Source organism: Ctenopharyngodon idella, chromosome 11 (genome assembly GCF_019924925.1).
Source record: "Ctenopharyngodon idella isolate HZGC_01 chromosome 11, HZGC01, whole genome shotgun sequence".
Lineage (NCBI taxonomy): Eukaryota > Metazoa > Chordata > Actinopteri > Cypriniformes > Xenocyprididae > Ctenopharyngodon > Ctenopharyngodon idella.
The window spans coordinates 8,650,785-8,675,223 of record NC_067230.1 but is presented as its reverse complement, the minus strand read 5'-3'; the positions used below and the strand labels follow the sequence as shown (position 1 = coordinate 8,675,223).

At 39.4% G+C, this 24,439-nt stretch overlaps 1 protein-coding gene across 3 annotated transcripts in view; it reads right to left on the bottom strand.

The window, feature by feature from the left end:
* foxp4 (forkhead box P4) overlaps positions 1–24,439 on the bottom strand; it is a 147,057-nt gene that overhangs the window by 20,572 nt on the left and 102,046 nt on the right. For all 3 annotated transcript variants that reach the window (XM_051912426.1, XM_051912423.1, XM_051912424.1), the window contains 8 exons: positions 22,006–22,210; positions 21,435–21,530; positions 18,770–18,874; positions 11,530–11,617; positions 6,266–6,349; positions 2,762–2,963; positions 2,583–2,659; positions 2,220–2,321 (listed from right to left, as the gene is read on the bottom strand). In XM_051912426.1, coding sequence (XP_051768386.1) covers positions 2,220–2,321; positions 2,583–2,659; positions 2,762–2,963; positions 6,266–6,349; positions 11,530–11,617; positions 18,770–18,874; positions 21,435–21,530; positions 22,006–22,210 — 959 coding nt within the window. The remainder of the gene's footprint in view (positions 1–2,219; positions 2,322–2,582; positions 2,660–2,761; positions 2,964–6,265; positions 6,350–11,529; positions 11,618–18,769; positions 18,875–21,434; positions 21,531–22,005; positions 22,211–24,439) is intronic.

Sequence of the window (24,439 nt, the reverse complement as noted above, 5' to 3'; positions counted from 1 at the left end):
TCAAATTTTAAACATTTGGTTATTGAGTTATTATTATTATTATTATTATTATAATGATTTTTAAAATTCCATACAGGTAAGTTTAGGTAGGTTAAATATATGGTTACTGAATAAGAGGTCTTCTTTTCTTCTTCTTCTTCTTCTTATTAATATTATTATTATTTATCATTAACATTTCGTAAAAGCAAGTTTACATAAGTTAAACATGATTATTGAAAAAGAGTTTATGTTGTTATAATCTTTGTTATTATTATTAATAAACTTACCTTTATGAAATTTTTAAAATTATTTAATTATTTATTTTAAATGTTTTCATTATTTTTTAATATTAAGTACTGATGATTTATTCCTCTCTTTTTTTCCTATAGGCCTAAAATTTGGTCTTAAATTGTACAGCACTTTGGTTCAACTTCTGTTGTTTAAATGTGCTTTATGAAGTTGTCCAGACCAATGAGACAGATAACTGGAAAATCAAGAAAAAGAGTTCACTTCATAATAATAATAATAATAATAATAATAATAATAATAATAATAAGAGATTAAAATATGCACACTCAACACCCATATATGCATTCATTAATGTCTAGTATCAGCTCTGCCCTCCATGGGTGGCATGAAACCGAGCGTCATGTGGTTAAAGCAGCTGATTGGACATCAAAGCTTGGGGTGGAACACACACATGAGGAAGAGGGAGCAGGATGACAGCAGCAGGTTCACAGGGACCAGGTACTGTGCTCAGGGGAGAGCTGCGCTCCTGTGGTGGGCTCCAGTGGAGTGTGGCATGTCGGAGCTGGTCAGGAGATGTGGAGCTGATACAGAGCTGGCTCCTGACCAGTGGGGCGCATGCTAATCAACTAGTCCAAATTAAACTGTCTGATAAGAGTTACAATGCTGCGTGCCCATGAACTGATAAAACAGAGACTGTGTTGGCATATGCATACACATAGAAACAGCAGTCAGCCATTGGCTATGCAAAGACTGACTGAATTTCCAGTATTTTGCCACTTTTTAGTGAAAGTTACAGTACACAGTGCAAAGGAAATGGGGTCAAATGGACTCGATTGAGTCAGACTTGAACTTCCTGCTTCCACCTACCAAACACCAGTAGGCAGGCCGACGCCACATAACACAATCAAAACAATGAGGAGAGCACATCAGGACACCAAAAAAGCAAAGAAAAACAGATTGGGGACTGGCCGGCTCGTAACATGGCTGTCTGGGTGATGCCAGGCATCATTAATAACCTCACTGTTATTGGAGCTCTACAGAAGGCCGTATCTCTGTTGTACCCGCTGTACCCATTGGCACGGAGGGAGGATTTATTGTTGTTTGGGTCATGTTGAACAAAGGACTTTGTCTGTTGCTCTGTTTTTATGTCTGTGAGTCATTGCCAGGAGGTAAGCTTAGGCAAGCAAGCTCTTCTAAACACTGAACGCTATAGACTGATAGTTTCTTATGACTTATTGTACAAAGACCTGTTCAGATGATGTGAGTAACTGACTTAACATTCACAAAACTATCAAAACTGAGTTCAATGGCAAAATTTCATCAAATGTTTTAATACTTTTTAATTGTTTGGTGTTTATATATATATTTGGAGAGGTTTTGGTGCAAAACAACGGTTAGCTGGTTAGCAAATTTCTATATTATCAGCCATTTAAAACTAGCAGTGCATTTTGGCTTCACAAAATTTACGATATCATTCAAAAGTTTAGGGTTGTTAAGATTTAAAAAAAAAAAAAAAAAGAATGCATTTGAAAGAAGTCTCATGCTTACCAAGGCTGCATTTTTGATAAAAAAATACAGTAAAAACAGCAATATTGTGAAATAATACAATTCAAAATAACTGATTTCTATATTAACATATTTTAAAATGTAATTTTCAGCAGTCATTACTCCAGTTTTCAGTGTCACATGATCCTTCAGAAAACATTCTAATATTGATTTGGGATCCTTTGTTCAATAGAAAGTTGAAAATAATCTATTTTATTTGAAACATGTCTTTCAAAAATGTCTTTACTGTCAATTTTAATCAATTTAATGTGTCCTTGCAGAATAAAATAACAACAAAAATATTACCCCAAAGAAGTATTTATAGGTATGTCCAGTTCTAGCCAATCACCTGCTGTTGTGATGAATAGGAATGCTAACATATATCTTCAAGTATTATAGGCATCCATGGTGCAAAATATTGACTTTTTCATCTGAAGGGACATTACCTTCCATGTTGCTGTGTTTCTCCTGAAATAGGCGAACATTCGTGTAAACCAGTTATAGATCTCGTTTAGAGTCAGCTGTCGGTCAGGGGCTTCCAGAATGGCCTGGTGAATAAAGTGAAGAGAGAGCGGAAGAGAGAGAGTGAGCAGGTGTCAAGAGGTGATTCAAATGGCTGTTATTAGTGAGACATTAGCTGATGGACTGTTTCCAGACAGGCAGGCAGTGCATTATGGATAGTGCCACGTGTTTCAGCATGACTGACACGGAGCTAAGAGATGCGCATAAATCCTTAGTTACCAGCACACACCTTTGAACTCCGCTAAAGTGCACTGGAGCACAGAGCGCACGGTCCAGATCTGACTTACGTGTCGTATGAGGGAGGCGTAGGTGAATGGAGGCCTGACATCAGCGTTTTTGTAGAATTCACAATTCTGTGCAAGTTCTGTAACAGACAAAATCAGGCATAATTATTTTATTCATATTTTAGTGTTGTAGAAATCGATAGAGTGGGATGAGCTGTATTTTGTGCGGTTAGGACACTGACCTGAAGCGATGGGGGTGCAGAACTTGTCGGAGTTGCGCCGACGGATGGGTCCCACTCCGTGCAGGCTGGAGGAGCTGATGACGGAGGGTCCCTGCCTCATGGGGGTGATGGGAGTGGCGGCAGAGGTGGGGGGATGAGGCAAGCCCTCAGGAAACCCCTCACTTTCTCTTTTTGACAGCGACACGCTAGAGGCCAGGTTCAGCTAGACGAGAGGAAACAAAATTGAAATTTTATTTACAATAAAAATGACCAATTACAATTAGTTGTTATACTAGTAGTATATCACACTACATAAAATAAATAAATAAATACATTTAAAAATTGAGGATTAAGCTGGCTAGCAAATTTCTATATGACCAGCTATTCAAAAGTAGCAGTATATATATATATATATATATATATATATTTTTTTTTATTTCTTGCAAGCACCATATAAATCACAAGATGTATGCTATCATTCAAAAGTTTGGGGTTGGTAAGATTTTTTTAAATGTTTTTTAAAAAAAAGTCTCTTATGCTCACCAAGACTCCATTTATCTGATCAAATATACAGTAAAACTGTTATATTGAGAAATATTATTACAATTTTAAATGAGTGTTTTGTATTTTAATACATTTTAAAATGTAATTTATTTTTGTGATGGCACAGCTGAATTTTCAGCATCATTACTCCAGTCTTCAGTGTCACATGATCCTTCAGAAATCATTCTAATGACGATTTGGTTTTCAAGAAACATTTCTTATTATTATCAATGTCGAAAACTTTTGAGCAGCTTAATATTTTAGTGGAAACCATGCCATTTTTTCAGGATTATTTGATGAATAGAAAATTCAAAAACATTTAAAACAGCATTTAATTGATATAGAAATATTTTGCAATATTATAATTGTCTTTACTGTCAATTTTGATAAAATTAATGCTTCCTTGCTTAAGTAATATTTCTTTAAAAAATAAAATAAAAATTCCTACAGACCCCAAACTTTTGATGAAACTAATGATATCAAACATTAAAATTCACTCAAAAATACTGGAAAACCGATGTCTAAATGTTTATTATCCAATTACAAGGATGTTGGCATGACTTATAATAATATTATTTATTTAATATTTTTAATAAATATATTCTAAGTAGTACATAACATATTTATAATATATGTGTCGTATATATGTAATTGTGTCAAACTTCACAAAATAAGCTTCTATATGTATATACACATGCAGGTTTTTTTTTTTTTTTTTTTTTTTTTTTAACTGCATTAAAATTTGAGGTGTTTTATGTTTGGGAAGAGTTAATTGTATTCAGTATATACGTACTGTTGTTTACCAGCATTTTTTTTTTTTTTTTTTAGTTGTTTACAAAATCGTACATTCATATATACAGTCAAACCAAAAATGATTCAGACATTTTTGATATTTTTGATATATTTTTACTAGTGGGTGCAGGACACTGTAGTTCATTTATGTAAGTGAGGATAGCAAAATAAAGTAAACTGTGACATATAATATCCAAAATTTCTTCATACAGTGGACTACCAGTAAAATTGATAAAAATTTGGTACCAAAAATGATTCAGACACTTTGACCTGACCATGTTTTGCTTAAGTGTTCTCTGACATAATTAAAATGTATTTTTTCTGACACAGTTTAACTCTGTATTAATAAATGAAATGAAACTGTATTAATGAATGAAATGTTGAAGGTGTCTGAATAAATTTTGGTTTGACTACATAAACCCCAAAACAAAACAATGACAGTGCAAAATCATAAATGCCTGTCTCCCTCTGTTTGGCACACATTAAGTCTCCACGCAGCCTTGATTCTAATTCGCATCGTCTTCGTGGTGTACAGTAATCTCCAGCAGTGCAATTACAAACCAGGAAATATAATCATCGTCAAATTGTCATTGGTCTCCCGCTGTGAGAAGCACATCCTGCGATCCATGCCAGCACATCCATGCCAAAAGCAGTTGGCACAGTGACTCCATTATAAGATGATCCCGTTCACCCGGTGAAATTCAAACAAAGCACCCCGCAAATCGTGTTTCTCAGACACACGCAGGCACAAACGAGGCTCCTCTGTGACACAATGTCTGCAATTAAAGCCACACAAGAGGAGCAAAACAAAGCGATACATGGTAGGAGGGGGTAAAACAACAATCTGGCAACAAACAACGCTTGCGGTTACCCGCCCTCATTGTGGCCCTGCTCTGCCCAATTAGCTTCGGCGGGCACGGAGCGCTAGGAAACAGCTTTCCCCATCGCTCAGGGAGTCTTTTTCGGGGTTGCTTGTTTTGCTCTAATTAAAACCATCATGTGCACGTGTGAACAGTGAGAGATAGAGCGAGCAAGAGGAGGGGCGGGCGTAGCGGGGTTGAAGCTAATATGGCGAATTAAACAGTGCCAGCCCTCTTTTCTCTCTATTCTCATTGCCACAGGAGCCAACCTGGCCCATCTCCAGTAATTAGGGGAGCAAAATGGTTTAACAGGTACTTAATTAACGGTGGAGCCATGCCAGTTTGCTGTGCCAAACACCCAACGATCTTAATAGCGGTCAATGCCACACACACGTTTGAGCTTGTGCTAAGCTCCGCCCTAATGCTCACCCTTACCACTTAATGCTAATTCTTTCTCTTGATCACACTCACAATTATCATTTTTTCATTCTCTCTCTCCCTCGTTCTCATCTAGGTCGCTCGGCCCGGCCGCGGTCACCGTTTCCCATTACCGTCTAATGGCAGCTGATCCGGAGAATTTGTCTCCAAACAGGAGACGTGGCCTACTTTCGTCCTCCGCCTTCATTTATATCCCCTCAAATTAAGACACTCCACCTCTAATTGACAATTAATTTCAACATCTTCGTATTTTAATAAGACTCCTCATCAATCTCAGCATGAAATATTCATTAGATTCCTAATAATTGCACAGCCAGCTGGTGGCTTGAGGGGGAAATGCATTGTGATGTCTGCGTTATGAAGCAGCGATGTGAAATATCTAGTAAGTCCGGCCTAAAACACTCACTTTCTTTTACACCGTGACATGTAAATACAAGCGTCTTTAAGTACACAAACACTCTTCTAAAGTGGATTGGAGGAAAACATGCCAGCTGTAGCTGCTACAAAGAGAGAACTCAATCTGTAAGAGTCCATCATTACACTTGTTGAGTTGAAGTGTAAGAATGTAAAGTGCAAGAATAAGGTGAACAGGTATGAGTATTATTCATACACGTATGAGTCTGCAATGAGACTATAGAGTTTAGCTGCTCTCCAGGAACACAATCCAAGTACACACACACAGAGAAGGCGGCAGATAAGTATACAGCACTTCCTCCTTTCTCCAACAGAGAGCGCTCTTTAGTGCCACACACAGTTGATTCACTGATCATACTGTGTGCCGAACAGTTATACTGTATTTACATGCAAAAAATACTGAGAGACACGCAATCAAAATACAGGTTATCAGAGGAAGTAATAATGAGATGGTAGAAGGCAAAGGTTATGAACTCACAGGTTGGTTGAAAGGCTTTGGCTCTGATGGACGCATGTGCAGGTGGGTCATCATGGCCTGCAAACGCTCGCTCTCTTTGGCCAGCTAGATAAAACACATATACACACACACATTAGAAAAAGAGCCACATGCTGTTTTTTTTTTTTTTTTTTTTTTTTTTTTTTTTACATAGACCAAATACATAAAGGTCAAGTTTTTACACTTTTCCATGTGTCCAGTTTAATATGCAGAGACAATGATAAGTAAACCATTTGTAAATTGATTTCTTCAAAAATGTAATGCTATCAAAACATCCAATCAGCCTGACAAAGAAATTGCATTACTAACGATAAATACAGTACAATATATGAGAATATAAAATGTAAATAAATAAATTAAAAAAAAATTATATATATATATATATATATATATATATATATATATATATATATATATATATATATATATATATATATATATATATATATATACACAATGAAAAATAAAAAATTTATCATATGGGCCATACAACTTAATTTTATATAAATTAAAAATAAACAAAAATAAATAATTATTGAACATATATACATATACATAATATTGAACAAATATACATATATATTTAATGTTATCCTTTTATCTTTACTTTCAATAGCATTTAATATAAGACTTCTTAACTTTTCAATAAGACAAAATATGGTCTAATTTTACTTCATTTATATATGTTGTTTTTGTTTCACACTGTGTTTTCGTTATACGCAGCTGCTAAAGCTTTGGCAGCACAAATGTACAATTATTTGTCATGCCAATACAGCACATTAAAAGCAGAGTGTCGTCATAGTGTGTGTCGCTCTTGTGGGCGCCGCTGAGAGAAGGAGGTAGTGACTCTAGATATTCTCTTGTGAGGATAATTTTGCATTCTGCCTGTTAACTGAGTCAGCTCACAGGGATGTTGACATGCCGTTTCACAGCTCTTGATACCTCCGGGAAAAAACAGCTCTCTCACCGTCCTTCTTCCCTCTCTTCCCCTTTCTCTCAATTGCTGCGTCTCTTTCAGAGACACTTGCCCTGTAACCACACTCGTCCTCGTTTGACATTCCTAACCGCCATTTAGAGGAAGTGTGGAGGCAGCCAGCCCCTCTTAATCAGGGGGCGACAAACTGCCTCAAAATGCTCCAAGACTGGCACCATACAGTTTAGTGGCAATAAAAGTGTAATTTTTTTCCACACACACACACACACACACACACACACACACACACACACACACACACACACATATAATATTATATATATTTCAGTCATGCAAACGTCATTGACATGATGTAAGGCTATTCTGGGTTGTTGCTAGAGCCTTGCTAGGTGGGGTCTAGGGTGTTATGAGTGGTTACTGGGATGTTGCTAGGGTTACTGGATTGTTGCTAGGGTGTTCTGAATGGTTGCTAGGCTATTCTGGGTTGTTACTAAAGAATTGCTAGGTTGCCATGGTGTTCTGGTTGGTTAATAGAGCATAACTGGGTGGTTGGCAGGTTGTTCTGGGCAGTTTTGCCAAGTCCCCGGTTTTCCCGCAGAATTGGGTTACTTTTAAGTTGTTGCCGCAGGAAAATTCCCCGATTTCCACCCCAGTACGTACGATTTTGCCACTCCAACACCCCCAGAGTTACACATTCAGTGGAGAATTTGGCCACCCGATGGAGAAAATCGCATTCGGCTATTTTTGGGCTAATTTTGACTGGCCATTGGGCTACTTTTGTTGCAGAACACCTGGCAACCCTGGGTGGATCCTACGGGGTTTCTAGGTGATTTCTAATGTGTTATGAATGGTTGCTGGCCATTGCTAAGTGTTTGCTAGGGATTCTGGGTGGTTGCTAGGGTGTGCTTGTTAGGCTAATATGGGTTGCTACTAGATCATTGCTAGGTGGTTGATAGGGTGTTCTGGGCTGTTACCAGAACATTACTGTAGGGTGTTTGGGTATAGTTACTAGGATGTTCCTAGGTGGTTAATGGATGTTCTGGGTGGTCAGTAGGGGGTTTCTAGATGGGTTTTCTTTTATGGTAGGTTGTTGGGCGTTGCTAGTATTTCTCAGTGGTCGCTAAGGTGTTTTAAGTGGTTGGTAGGATATTCTGGGTTGTTACTAGAGCATTATTAGGTGCTAGAGTTTCTCTGTGGTCAAAAGAAAGTCCCAATATGAGCAACAATAATAATAATAATAATATTGGTTGCCTTAGCAAACTCTACAACCTAATACTGGCTACAAACTGGTCTGGTTTTTAATTAAATATGAGCTCAACCTCAGAATGGGATTAGACTGTTGTTGTGTTGTCCTTGTGCTCTGCGGCTGGGCCCAGTGTTGCTGGAGTCATCCACAGATCTGGGCTGTTTATTCACCCATTAGCTGATATGTGTGTTTAATGAGGGGCTACCACATGCTGGTCAGCAGGGTAATAAAAACAGTGGAAAATCTGAGCTGGTGAGCTGGGAGAGACAGCAGGTTGGCGAAGGGTGGTTCTGGTCTGTCTGGGTTGGCATGGGGCGGTAGGGGAGTTGGGGGCAGAGTAGGTGACAGGACGGAGGTAGACATGAAAGGAAATACGCTTGGACATGGACTGACTCTCTTGTCACTTCTCATCACCCCTGCATCGATCTGGACACGTGTTTAAACGCTGTTTGTGGGCCACAAAGTGAGCTCGCTGCCCGTGTGCCTGGCAGGGCAGTGTTTTTTGAAAGAGCTTTGTTGTGAGGGGTTTATTTTTGGGAATGAGACGAGATGGAGAACATGAAGGAGAGGTGGCGTGGAAAGAAAAGGGAAGCTGACCAATTACTTGGTCTGTTTGACTGGCAGTGATGATGGGAAGTAGTTCTGCCACGTAAAGCTGGAGGGTCTGAAGTGCCCGTCTCAATGTAAGTCCGTCCAGAAGACATGTTTTTTTTTAAAGGTTGTTGATTTATAGCTCCAAAAGCAGAGGAATTCAACCGCTGCAGGCACGGTAAGGTTACTTGACCTACGTTTTAGTATGGCGTGTGCTTGAGGAGTGCGAGCAGCTCCCCCATAGCTAACGGTTTCCTAATGTGTTTGACCGATGTCCTGTCAATCCTAACCATCACTAGACGTTCTTCTGACAGTCTCTGCGTCCAAACAAATTACTCGCATGGACATAAAAACATTGTTCACCACTAAACATAGCACATTTTTTAGGGTAATAAACTGTTACGACGACACTGAAATGACACGTTTGAACGTTCCCTTACATAGAAAATTCCAAATTCTTCTCAAATTTGTAGCAAAAAAAAAAAAATCCTGATAGATCAAGACTTTTGCAAACACTCCCATCGTCCACACTTCACAATAATTCTCTTTACAAAGCATCTACTTTATCTTTTTTTTTATTTGTGGTCAGTCTGACAAGTTTATTTTTATTTTATTTTATTTAAATTTCATTTATTAATTTAAGTTTCACTATTTATCATTATTACTGTTTTAAATGTATATTTGTTGATTGTGAAAAGTGATTTGTTTACATATTGATTTAAAGGATTAGTTCACTTCTGAATGAAAATTTCCTGATAATTTACTCACCCCCATGTCATCCAAGATGTTCATGTCTTTCTTTCTTCAGTCGAAAAGAAATGAAGGTTTTTGAGGAAAACATTCCAGGATTCTTCTCCATATAGTGGACTTCAGTGTGGTTCAATGGGTGGAAGGTCCAAATTGCAGTTTCAGTGCAGCCTCAAAGGGCTCTACATGATCCCAGACAGGGAATAAGGGTCTTATCTAGCGAAACGATCAGGCGTTTTCTAAAAAAAAAAAAAAATTTTTGTACTTTTTAAACACAAATGCTCGTCTTGCACTAAATCTGCAATCCGCCACGCATGACGTAATCACGTTACAAAGGTCACACATGACTTAAGCGGAACCACCGATCCAGTGTCTACAAAGCGAACGTGTAAAGATTAAGCTAAAAGCCCTTTACAAAAAAAAAGGTAAAACAATGATATCGGACAATTTTGAAGTTGGAGGAAGTTAGATTAAGTTTTTCACCCTACTGTGGTACTTCCGCCTACGTCACGCGTGACCTTTCAACGTAATGCGTGGCGCATCGCAGAGCAGTGCAAGACGAGCATTTGTGGTTAAAAAGTATATAAATTTTTTTTTTTTTTTAGAAAATGACCAATCGTTTCGCTAGATAAGACCCTAATTCCCCTTCTGGGATCGCTTAGGGCCCTTTGAAGGTGCACTGAAACTGCAATTTGGACCTTCCACCCTGTGAACCCCACTGAAGACCAGTATATGGGGAATATAATATACATAAGAATCCTGGAATGTTTTCCTCAAAAACCTTCATTTCTTTTCGACTGAAGAAAGAAAGACATGAACATCTTGGATGACGTGGGAGTGAGAAAATGATCATGAAATTTTCATTCAGAGGTGAACTAATCCTTTAAATTACTTTAGAATTGAATGCATTTAATAATTTTCATATAATAATAATAATATACATTTTTGATAATTTATTTCGTCATTTTATTAATAAGTGGCAGGACAATTGTAATCTTGGTTATTTTTCTGATTAATTGTGCTTCCCTAATAAACAAAAATACCAAAACCACTATGGTGCTTAGAAAAATGTTTGTAATTTGCGCTAAGGCCGAAATTAGAAGAGTGGAGAGCCACAGAGAGGGTGTTTGCGGGCAGAGGAAGTTTCTAGCACTTCCCATGTCCACCCTTCTCTTTATCAGCTCTCTCATTAGAGATGACACCACGTATAAGCGTGCGACAGGCAGCCCATGGTGCTTGCCGAGAGTCCGCGGCAGGAGGGATGAGAGAGGTGCTGGGAAACTCTCTAATTGGGATCCATCAAAGGCAGATATTCTGGCCTCCTCTCTCGCACCCGCACTCTACATCACTCTTCCTATTACAAGCTCTAGTGATCTCGATCAACTTATGTGACATGTAATGGGCAGAAAATCATGCCAGCTGGATGGGTGTGCAGTTCTATATGTGAAATAGTACAGGGGAGTTCTAGAAGACCAAGTCTCGGCATCTATTAACCATATTGGTGAACACAAATTCAGGCCTTGATCCTCTAAAGTTGACACTTATGACTCAATTACCTGCAACATAACTACAAGGCCAAAATGTATATACTAAATGCGGCCACTTTAGACAAAGCAAATGCATAAATGTAAATGAAAACACAGGAAGAAAGGTAGTCAGGCGGCTTGAATATTGCTTTTGCAAGATTTTTAGAGAAATGTTGATTTTGCGTTTGTGCGCGCATCCCACCTGTATCTCCAGCTGTTGAACGACCTGCATCTGGACCCTGCACTGGGCCGTACTGCGATCATCTAGGGCGTGTTCACTGTTCAGGTGCCTGAGAGAGAGAGAAACGCAAACATGTGATGACATATCCTGATACACAGTCTACTAGATCAATCCACGACCCTATCTAAACTCCCAGAGGGAGATCTGTAAGCATATTTGGACCATCTGCCACAAACTGTGTCGCTGACCTGCCTGATACAGTGCACACACGCACACATACACACCGTACGGCTGTGTCTCAGCCTTTTGGGATTGCCTCGCAGTTTCTGCTGCGTATGCTAACGTGTTAACACTACATGCCCAAGCGCCACGTCCTGACTACACACACACTTACGCAAATACAGAGGTCACTGAGGCATCAGAGATCTAGTTGCGGCGTCTTGGCAAACCATGACTTCACACAAATCAAAATAGGAGCACAGATAGTTATTTATTTTTCCATTTTGGAGTAGAAATATTTAATGGAATCCTCTCGGGATCACAACGGCCCTCTCAGAGGAAACCCCTAACAATAGTGGATTTCCACTCGAAAACACACTTTTCACTAGGCGTATAAACTCAATTTCCTCTCGCAAGAAAATAAAAACAATATTAGAACATGAAAGATGTGGAAAAGGAGGTTTTCCGCTGAGGATTGTCATATGAACGAATGTGACCGTACTGTTTGGTGAAAGTATTTTTTTGCAAATAAATAGCTTTATTTATCATCTAACCGTGTTTACAGTCACTCACTGAAAGAGATGAAAATAACTTTAGACATGAACATCTCTCTATAGAGGTCTAATCTAGTGTCCTAATGTCTCTGTTATTCAGTTGAAATGCAGCTGGAGTGGGATATTATTTTGGAAACGGTTTTGTTTTTTTGTCAGAAAGTGCCGTAGTCCATGAACTCTGAGTGGGAGTTGAAAAAGGGGGGAAAAAAAAAACACCTGGATATGACTTCATTTGTTTTACTCATCAAGCGCTGCTTCAGATGGGTGAGCTTTGCCCGTAGTTATTCAAGTCATGTTTTCTTTCTGAAGAAATCCAAAACAAAACTCCAAAACACAGCAAAACAAATAGATGATGCAGTAACCAAATGAGGCAGCAAAACTGAAGAAAAAGAAAGAACTTAAAGGGACGGCGTCAGATGGACACAAAGATGGATCTTGGATCTTTCCTTTACGCCATCTGTCTCATCCCACCTATTTTATTTACAACTTTCCCATGCTTGAAAATCACACAAATGAACCCCTACATGCATAAACACAATTATATAATCCATATAACATAACCATCCAAAAGATGATGTCATGAAGCATTTGAGCGCTGATGTCATTAATCCCTCCAGGTGCGGAAGGAGGCCCTCCCAACTTCTAACCACACACCTGGTGAAGTTTAATAACTCCGAGGTCAAGGGTCACAGGAGTGCCTTATAAAGCAAAATCTTTATGAGAATTACTTTAAATTGTACATGCTCATTTTTCCTATTATGAAAAATGGATGTCCATTTTGAGATTTGCTAAAGATTACAATTAACAATTTTATTAAATAATTAATGTTTTTAAAGTTTTACTTTAAATGAGCGTTAGTTGATGGCAAAGGTAATCAAGAAACAGGAGAAATGAGCATTAGAGTAAATTAATGTTTTATCATTCTCTACCCCATTTCTCATACTGTACATTATAATGTTGTGTATTTTGATTACCTTTGCCATTAACTAATGCTTGCTTAAAGTAGAACTGTTAATAGTAATCTTCAGCAAATCTCAAAATGAATATCCATTTTTCATTCTGTACATTATAATGCTGTGATCATGCCTAAATTCACTTGTAGCAGTTAACCTGACTGATTTTAGCTTTTAATGTTTCATTTTTTAATTTATTTAGACAAAATTATAATATTAGCCAGTTATCAGATATAAGCCACAACATTAAAAAAAAAAAAAAAAACTTAATCTCATCCGACACCTTTACTAATGAGGGAATTCCTGCATTTTTCAGGACTCTTCATTGGCGTGGGTGGCCCATGAGTTACTGTGAGTTCTCCGCACGGCGGGAGAGCGACAAACGGAAGTGTGTGTGAGCAGCAGAATCTTTAACCTTGGCAATACACTCTCATCCCTGTGATCCCAGCCTGCTTTATCTCCGTGACACTCGCCGCATGACATGACCGTTTTGAGTGTCCGACTGAAGGAAAAGAGGGGTGCGCATTCGCTCTCTCATGAGAAATTAAACAAAAACAATGATGTCACCCACTCGACTAATCCAGGCGCAGATAGACATTTTTTCCCCGCAAGCACATGATGATAATAACAAAAAACATGATCTCATCTTACTCTCCCTCTGCCCCCTACACCCCCCTGTCTCTCTCTCTTTTTCTGAATAAAGGAACAGACCACAAGTTTTATGGCTTATAATAAACAGTAGCGACGTTTTTCCGAGAGACCCGACAATGAGGCAGTGTTTACTCCCTGCACCCCGACAGGGATTTGAGGAGCATTTACAACGGTCACAGAAAAAACAGTCACAATCCAGCCCGACAAAGGGCTTGAGTATTCTAACACATGTCGTCCTGGCATGCCAGAGAAAATTGAACATCATTAAAGAGCTCAGGACGCGAGTGTGTGAGATAGAACAAGAGAGAGAGAGAGAGACAGGATGAAGATTAAGAGTGAATGAATGTTTTATTCTCACACTACTCTAGCTAGAGAAGAAGAAAAAACAAGAGACCGAGATTTCATATGGGGATAAAAAGTGTTCATATCATGTCCAGATGAAACTGACATACGTTTTAAAGAATTTTCTGAACTGATTTTGAGGGGAATTCTGTGAAAAGGATTAACAAAAAAAATGGTGAAATGGTGTGAGTACTGTACTCTTAGCGGCCATTCATGCAGGACATGTTTATGCGTTTAGCTGCACTGCTTTCTAATTGTTTTGTACCAGATGGATGTCTCTGACTGCTGCACCATGTCTCACTGTTTTTTCTGTGTATTGTGCAGGAGTACCATAAGACGTGAAGTCAACTTAAAAGAGGTTCCTCTTCAAGGTCAGTTTTTAAGACTGTGGACTAATCAGAAGAATGAGTGGGCGGGGCAATGGAACAGTTAAAGGGTTAGTTCACCCAAAAATGAAAATTCTGTCATTAATTACTCACCCTCATGTCGTTCCAAACCTGTAAGACCTTCATTTATCTTCAGAAAACAAATTAAGATATTTTTGATGAAATCCTAGTTTTTTTTTAAAAAAATTATCTCTGATAGAAAGCAACGAAATTACCACTTTCAAGGTCCAGAAAAGTAGTAAAGACATTGTTAAAATGTTATGAAGCTACGAGAATACTTTTTGTGCGCAAAAACAAAACAAAAATAATGACTTTATTCAACAATTTCCACTCTACCCTGTCATTCTCCTACACAGTTTACATTAAAGACACATTGCAGAGCTTCCGTTTTCTATGTCAGAACGCGACTCATTATTGGCCGACTCCTGCGTCAGCATCACGCGCATGCGTCGTGGTGCTCACGTGAACAGCGTCGGCCAGCAATGAGCCGGCGTTCGGATGTAAACATGGAAACGTTGCACTGTGTCAACTGCATATAGGAGACTGACAGGGTAGAGAAAAAAATTGTTGAATGAAGTTGTTTTTTTGTTTTTTTTTTGTGCACAAAAAGTATTCTCGTCGCTTCATAACATTAAGTTTGAACCACTGTAGTCACGTTAACTATTTTAACGATGTCTTTACTACTTCTCTGGACCTTGAATGTGGTATTTTCATTTCTTTCTTTGGGAGATAAAAAACCTCACGGATTTCATCAAAAATAAATTTGTGTTCCATAGATGAACAAAGGTTTGAAACAACATGAGGGTGAGTAATTAATGACAGAAATTGCATTTTTGGGTGAACTAACCCTTTAAACATGCAGTCAAACACTTAAAAACAATAAAAACTTAAAAACACTCGGTTCATGTTGAAAAACGTGGCTGTCAATTCATCCAGCACATTTTTAGATAGACCAACAATTTTAAAAAATAGTGCAAAAAGAACCTATTCTGTGTGAATGCCCCCTTATTGGAGGCTGAAAGCATTATTAAAATTACCCAAAATGAACACGTACGAGACGAGGGATGTGTAGAGCTTTGTGAATGGCGGGCGTTCGTACAGTGGGCACTGATTCCATGTGGGCCTCATTTCCTACTATAAGTGGCAGGCAGCCAGATGGGGCTATAGAATAGACAAAAAGAACACAAGAAGAGAGGGAGAGAGACTCCTCTCTTCCTGTCTTTAGTGATGACTAAAGTGTTCTGACTGGGCCAGGGTGCACAGCACTGATGGCAATATCTGTCACCCCCTCCTTTCTTATCTCACGTCCCCCCCTCTCTCCGCTTGCCCCGAGGCTATGTGAAATGAGACACCGCGCAACCAAACAACAGCTTTACTCTTAAAACTTTCCCAGACTCTCCGGCTCTTTGATGTACGTGTCAGCGACTATCATACGCGCTTCCCTCTCCCGCCCGCATGCACCGAGCACGCTCTTCACCCCCGTCGCCAGGGACGACCGGAGGAAATTTACATACACATCTTTCCGGCTTGTCAATACGGCAGTCCCCTCGAGGAAGCGCAGCCCTGGAGTCAAAAGACGAAGCGAGGGCCGAGCATTTCATCCCAGTAAATAAACACACGAGGATGTGACCGCCACTCATTAACGGACAAGAACACCCGACTACTGTAAGAGATGGAGCTGACCTGCTGGATATCAAAGAAGGTGTTCGAGGGGGAGGAAGAGAAAATAAACAGCAGTAGCGTTGCGAGCCTCGAGCCCGCTGGGGCCACGGCAATGGCTGGCTCGCACCCCTGTGACAGGCGGACATGTCAGGACTTTCCACTGTGAAGTCTCATTATTTTAACACACAGAGACAATGGGACTGTTTACATCGCCTTCCCTGTCTGATCTCTTCCTCTCTTTATCTCCTCTCACCCCCCCAGCATCCCTAAAGACCCCAAACTGGCAAACACACGCGCAAAGAAAAAGAGATGGCGAGAAGAAAGAAGATTGGGAAAAGGGAGATAGAGGAGGGGAGGGAGCCTCTTTTTGATGTCTTTGCTTGTATCCAAGAAACAAAGGCTTCTAATTGTAAATGAGCTAATTAAGTAAACCACTAACGAAGCGTGAAAACAATTTGCTTGACCCAGCAGCGGAGCGCTCAGGAATGGAGAGGCAGAATTATGGGAGCGGGGAGCTAATCGACCTCTGACAGCATTGAAGAGTTGTGGGCAGCTACCTGATCACACACACACACACACACACACACACACACACACACACACACACACACACACACACACACACACAAACACACACACACACACACACACACACACACACACACACACACCTCTTGAACGCAGGACAGGTCAACAGGAAGACAGCCGGACATCTGTCTCTATGGTTACTAGCAGGGCATGTGTAAACTAGCTTCCTGTGCAAAAGTATTAAGCTGAACCTTTGGGAAAAAGTATTGTGAAAGCCATACAGTTCATTTCTGGAGTTAAAGGTACACTAAATCATTTATCTTATTTAATTAACTTTTTCAACTTTTTCTAGGCTAAAAAATTACTTTGTGTTCCTGGAATGTATTATAAAGAATTACTTCTTAAACTTTTATTTAGCTGTCCTAATTAATTATATATATATTATTACAATTTAAAATTATGGTTTTCTATTTTAATATACTTTAAAATATAATTTATTTCTGTGATGCAAAGCTGAATTTTCAGCATCATTATTCCAGTCTTCAGTGTCACATGATCCTTCAGAAATCATTCTAATATTATGATTTGATACTCAGTTATCATCAATGTTGAAAACAGTTGTGTTGCTTAATATTTTTTTGGAACCTGTGATACTTTTTTCAGGATTCATTGATGAAAAAAAGGTTAAAAAGAACAGCATTTATTCAAAAAATTCATAATTATTCATAAATTCTAACAATATAAATCTTTACTATCACTTTTTATCAATTTAACACATCCGTGCTGAATAAAAGTATTAATTTCTTTAAAAAAAAAAAAAAGAAAGAAAAAAAAATTACTGACCACAAACTTTTGAACGGTAGCGTATATTGTTACAAAAGATTTCTATTTTAAATAAATGCTGATATTTTTTAACTTTTTATTCATCAAAGAATCCTGAAAAAGTATCAAAGGTTATAAAATAATATTAAGTAGCACAACTGTTTCCAACATTGATAATAAATCAGCATATTACAATAATTTCTGTGACACTGAAGACTGGAGTAATGATGCTGACAATTTAGCTTTGCATCACAGAAATAAATTATATTTTAAGTATATTAAAATAGAAAACCATAATTTTAAATTGTAATAATATTTCATAATATTTGTGTATACACATATATATATATATATATATATATATATATATATATATATATATATATATATATATATATATATATATATATATTATATATATTTATTTATTTATTTTTTTCAGGATTCTTTGGTAAATTTAAAGTTCAAAAGAGCAACGTGTATTTGAAATAGAAATCTTCTGTAATTCTTTACTGTCACTTTTGTATTAACTTCTTAAAAAAAAAAAAACTCTCTCTCTCTCTCTATATATATATAATCTTTAAAGAAAACCCAAAGGTGCGCACAAACATTTATATTGTGTGACACACTACGCATTTGCTTGTAACTCTACAGAGGGCACTCTAGTTTACTCTGATTGTGTCCTCTGACTGTGAAATACCTGTCTATCAAGCGTTAGCCCTCTTTTTTCATACACTAGTACAGTCCCACAGCGCTGGTGAATGTCTCACGCTCTCTTCAGCAATAACCTTGCACCCCCCACCTCCCTGTGGAATTCATTCGTCTCTTGTCTGTTCAAACATCACACCTGAACATGGCTGTCATCCGCCCGGCTTTCTTATTGCCTTTCCTCTCATCCCCACACTTACTTCAGCGCAAGAGAAGGCCTTTAGTTTAGAAGCGACCTGCAAGCTCATCGAAAAAAGGATGAATGCACACTGACAGAGGGAAATGCTAACAGCCACAGACTTGTTTTGCGGGATGCAGCGGACAATGATGAATGCTCTGAAGCTCGGCGTGGGGTTTTATGCGAGTTACAAGGTTTGACGTGAATGTAGCACATGACGTGCTTCTGGAGTGGATTTGACGGACAGCTGTCACTCACTTGATGAACTGGCCCATGTCCTCGCAGAGCGCCTCGCAGCCGGGCCACTTGCACTCGCCGTGTCCGTAGAGCGGGTGGGAGGCTGTGTGTTCCTCGTGGGTTGAGCTAAGAAGGACAAAAATAAATGGTTAGTCAAACTATAAAAGATTATGTCACACTAAACTTTGATGTAAGTGGTAGGAGTGTTCAGGAAAACGATTTTGTTTGGTAACACAGAAATTACACACTCCATTCTTCAAAAACATCTAAACACCTGCTTGCTTAATCAAAACAACTCACTGGGGTTGATATCTAACCAATTATTTCAGGCAGTCTGCATGGTAGCCTTACACACATGCGACTAATACAAAGCAATGAAGCAATGGAAACAGTCTCGAACGTTCCCTGTCTGGGAAAGCCGATAGCTTTGAGCCAGTCCTTCAGGAAGCTTTGAACAAATGCAGTTCGAGTGGACCTGGTAAATGTAAAAAAAACATCAGCTTTCCATAATCGTGACTGACAGGCTTCCAATAGTAAGTGTATATCATTGTATTAGCATCTTGCACTACGACACAGGTTCAAATGTCTCAGATGCGGCCAGGAACAACATGCCGCTATCTAATTACGAACAAACGTGGATGATCTTCAGATGTTTCTCGGTAACGTCGGGAGTACGGATAAGGTGGCTGCTGATGTGCTGACAGGGCCTGCTGGTGGGGCCTGGGGATAAACGCTATGGTTTTGTTTCATTTGAGATACAGCCACTGTGTGCTCTGTGGCCGAGAAGTCTGGATCAGGTCTCTCTGGCCCGGCTTCTGTAGAGACCCATAACGGATCAGCCTCGAACTCCCGCCAGCAGTCTCATCCAGCAATTTTTCATTTCGGGCTTGGCCAGCCGCCACGGGCTAGCATGTAGCTTGGGTTTTTTGTGAGGGCAGGGACCGCAAAATCCTTCGTCATGTGTCTGACTGTTGCTAAGCATGGGCAGGGGGCTAAAGGAGGGGGGAGCGCAGCTTGTGGTGGTTGAAGGTCTGGGGAACTCTTCCCAATTCCACATCAGAGTACTGCTTAATATAAAGCAGCTTGCTCGCAGATGAGGCCCTCCTGATGCGGCACACACACGCTCCCTCCACCTCTTCATCAGATGTGCTGGCAGTGGACGGCCCACGCAATTCAGAAGCTGCTTGAGCGCTAGACATTACAAACTACTGGCAACCACACTGTCCACATGTGCCATGCATTAGCCTCACCGCACAGTTTTTCTTCCCTTTTGAGTTGCGAGTGTGTGTGTGTTTGTGTGTAAATGTGTTAGGCCAAGTCAGGGAGAACAGTGTTAGAAGAAAACATGATGGAGGGCGTGCTTTTCTTTCTGTTTAGCCATGTCCGTGTAGCATGACAGGGTGGGGTGTGTGATAGTGCTGCTGGTGTGTGTGGGTTTATTTAGCAATAGTTTGGAGGCCTCACCGGTGTAAAAATGGCCATATTACATTAAAAAAAATCCACAGAATCGCTGCAACATTATACTGCAGAACCATTCAAGTGAATATAAATTATACAATGTTAGAATAAAAAATAGATATTTTATTTTAATGAGCAATTTCAGCATTTATTTTTCATTTATTTACATCTTTTTTTATTATTATTATTAATTTATGCATGTACTGTATATGCGCATATGGAAGCTTGCTTTCGGCATGAAATAAAAAATATTAGAGATAGAAAGTCAGAATTGCGTGATATAAATTCAGAATTGCATGATATAAACTCGCAATTGCGGCTTTTAAAAAGTCCTCAGAATTTTGAGTTTATATCTCACAATTCTGTCTTTATAACATGCAACTGCGAGTTATAAAGTCAGAATTGTGAGATATAAACTCGCAATTCTGAGAAAAAAACGTCAGTCTTTTTTCCCTTCACAATTGGACATTATAACACGTTTGATATAAAATTGCGTGATATAAAGTCAGAATTGCGAGTTATAATGTCAGAATTGCATGATATAAATTCGCAATTGTGAGAAAAAGTCAGAATTGCGATATAAGAAGTATGCGTCAGAATATAAACTCACAATTCTGACTTTTTTCTCATAATTGCGAGTTTATATCAAGCAATTCTGACATTATAACTCACAATTCTGAGTTTATATCTCGCAATTCTGAGAAAAAAGTCAGAATTGTGAGATATAAACTCGCAACTGCCAGAAAAAAGTCGGAATTGTGAGATAAAAAGTCGCAATTACCTTTTTAATTTTTTATTTCATGGTGGAAACAAGCTTCCATATACACATAAAACAGTACATACATAAATTAATAAGTTATGAAGTCAGAATTGCGTGATATAAACTCGCAATTGCGAGAAAAAGTCAGAATTCGAGTTTATATCACACAATTCTGATTTTATAAGACACAATTGCAAGTTTATATCATGCAATTCTGACTTTATAACTTGCAATTGTGAGTTTATATCTCGCAATTCTGAAAAAAAAAGTCAGAATTGTGAGATGCAAATTCGCAATTGCAAGAAAAAAGTCAGAATTGTGAGATAAAAAGTCGCAATTACTTTACGCACTGTGTAGGCTTGATAAATTACCTTTATATAAGAACAACAGCAGTCTAAGGCATGTCCTCATTTAGATGGCTAGGTAACCATGTGTGTATATACATACATTTGTGTGTGTTTTACTCACTGAGTGCTCTGCAGGGGACCGCCTTTGGAATAAGGCGTGAGATGCTCGTCACTGGACTCCTTGGTGAAGGACGAGATCCACTCAAAGAGTCTTGCTCTTAAAAATACATAGAACATATGAGTACCCCAGAGTAGGACCACTTTTCTCTCTCACACACACACAGCTGCTCACCTCTCGGCTAAATTATCAGCACACTTTCACCCACTCCACACACACACTCATGCTAAACTGGCACAGGGGCGTCAGTCATGCTGAAGGCATGCTATGTTCTGAGGAACTCACACGAGCACCTAATATCAAATGAACCCAGGCATTTTACATCAGCTCATCAAACAGCACCTGACAGCAGAGACCTTGAAATACGACGTGTGACAAAAATGTCTACTGAAAATATACTGTCATGTAGCAGTTGGCACTCTGAATGCATAGCTATAGCCCGTGTTTGTTTGCTTACTTTTAATATACTGTCAATAGTAATTTTATGCTGTGGATACTGGTCATTCATGTATTTGACTCAATATAAAAAAAATATATCAGTTGGATAAAGTATGCTTGTGAATTTTCCACTGACCTGTCTCTCTTTGGAGTGTGCACAGAGTTCTGTCCATTTGGCAAAGGATGATGGGGGATCTGAGGTGAGACCTTGGAGGCCGAGTATGAGGTAGTGTTGGAGCTGTTGGTGGTCAGATCGAGACCCTCGTGTTTCATGGCCTCCTCTGTGCTCTGAACACCGGCCACGTCCTTCCACAACTGCTGCAGGTCAGTGGGACACATGGCTGAGATAGACAGAAAGCAAGCATGAAATTACTACAAACTATAAATCATTATTTATTACAATAAACCATAATGTCCTCAGCCGGAAAAAAAAAACACCTTTAGTAAACTATAAGTGCTATAATCCACAAACTCCATTGAAACACAAACACAACAATGTGAATTGACAATCCCTGAGTCAACAACAGGTACCATATGATGAAACCAATTCTATGTAGACAATTTTTCACCATGTTTATTAGTTTTCCTCATCTTTGTTGTGCTGAAGGTTATAAGCCTGGTGTTGAATGACAAGAGCTCCTCCTGAAAGTATTCAAAACCTGCGTATCTCCTTATCACACCTTCAAAGCCACCCCCTCTCCACCTCACCTCATCTTGAACGGCGGCCAGCTGGCAGCGCATCCCGCCCCAGAGATCTCAAAGTCTGGCAGTGCGCTGACATTAGTGTGGCAAGCCATAAAACACCAGGCGCACACCGCGCCACACTTCACTACGGGAGGGGGGCATGCCAATGGGACTTGTTAAGTTCACGGGAGAGCAGAAGGAGGGAACCGTCCAAATCCGAGGAAGCAAATGGCTAATTTCAGCGTGTTTTTGTTATCTTTCAACATCTCCGCAAATCCCCCTGGCTACCTCCATTTGTAATTATCACTGTCCCGACCGGCACTGCAACTCACCGGGTGAATTAATCTTGGCGAGATGCTCTCTTGGCATTTTTTTTTTTGTTTTATTTTCCCCTCAAACTTGCTGAATTCGGGATTGTTTTCATCTCTTGGAAAGGCGGAGGGGGTCTAGGTTGGGAGGGAGATTTGAGGGTGTTAAAAAGAGGAGGGGGGAGGGCGCCCAAGCTCGTCTGGCGCACACTGTTCCCGAAAAGCCACAGCCTGCTACGCTATCTCACATGGCAAAGACTTAATAGCAATCTAAATATTATGTCTGGTCCGCCAGCATTCTTGTCCCGGACCCCGCCAAAACAAAACTCCTCGCCTGGCCTGGCTCTCTTCACCCCCCCTCCGCCTCCTCCTCTTCCCAGCAGGCCCGGGGCCAGGGAAATGATGTATGGCCACACTTGCAGCAACAGGCTGTTGTTCCCTAGACACAGACAACCTGACAGAGCACCAAAGGGCCACAAATGTATTTTAACCCTGCAAATAACCAAGCCAGACCGGTGGTGTGGTGCTGTTGCCGTGGATAGAGGATGGAAGACTTTTCTGCAAGTTTCTACTTTTGTGAAAGAACAGCCAGAACATAGGAAGTGGAAGGGAGGACACAGGGTGGAGATGGAGCGGTTTACCTACAGTGAAGTGTTTTTGTATTGCATTTTCTTCCAAATACACACACATACACACAGGGGCAGGTGAGGCGTTTCCCCTGTGGTTGGCCACACACTCTCTCTTTCTCTCACATACACTTCACAGAAAACATTGAAGTCAACCTAATCCCTGTGATGGCAAAGCTGAATGTTCAGCAGCCATTACTCCTGTCTTGAGGGTCACATGATCCTTCAGAAATCATTCTAATATGCGAATTTGGTGCTTTAAGAAACATTTCTTATTAACAAGGTTGAAAACAGTTTATTTCCTGTCCTTGATTCTGATTGGTCAATAGCTGTGTTTAGCCTTAGCAACTACTCTTAGCAATGTAAACTGTTTGTTCTCAAATTATATTGTTCATTGAAGCTTACTGTATTATGTAGAATTGTAAGAAAGAGATCGAGTGAGCGAGTTTATTACCTCCATTCAGATTTAGCATTTTCCTTCAGGTCAGTCCTATGTTCATAATAAAAAATCTGTTTAAATGCAATATCTTGTACTTTTAACAGTTAAGGGGTTTTCCCGTGACTGACAGCGCTAGTCAAAGCATTTGTCAGTTGCGTCTTGTTCCGTGTTCACAACAATTCAGTCTTTTCAATGTAAAAGTCTTCACTACTGACTGACAAACTCATAAAGACAGTTAAAGACAAAGTCTTTGCCGCCATCTAATGGCGTAATAATGTAACTTCTGTTGCTGTTCACGGTCAGGGACTATTTTTTCCGGCGGAAGGAAAGCATTTAGTGATTCTACTTCATGAAAGTTGCATTGATACATATATTTTTGGCTTTAATATTTGTATTGTTTGGTAACCGTTTTATAAAAGCAATAAGGTACTCAAGACTTTCAATTTAATGAACCCTTGCTGAATAAAAGTATTTATTTGAAATTTTACTGATCCCAAACTTTTAAATGGTAGC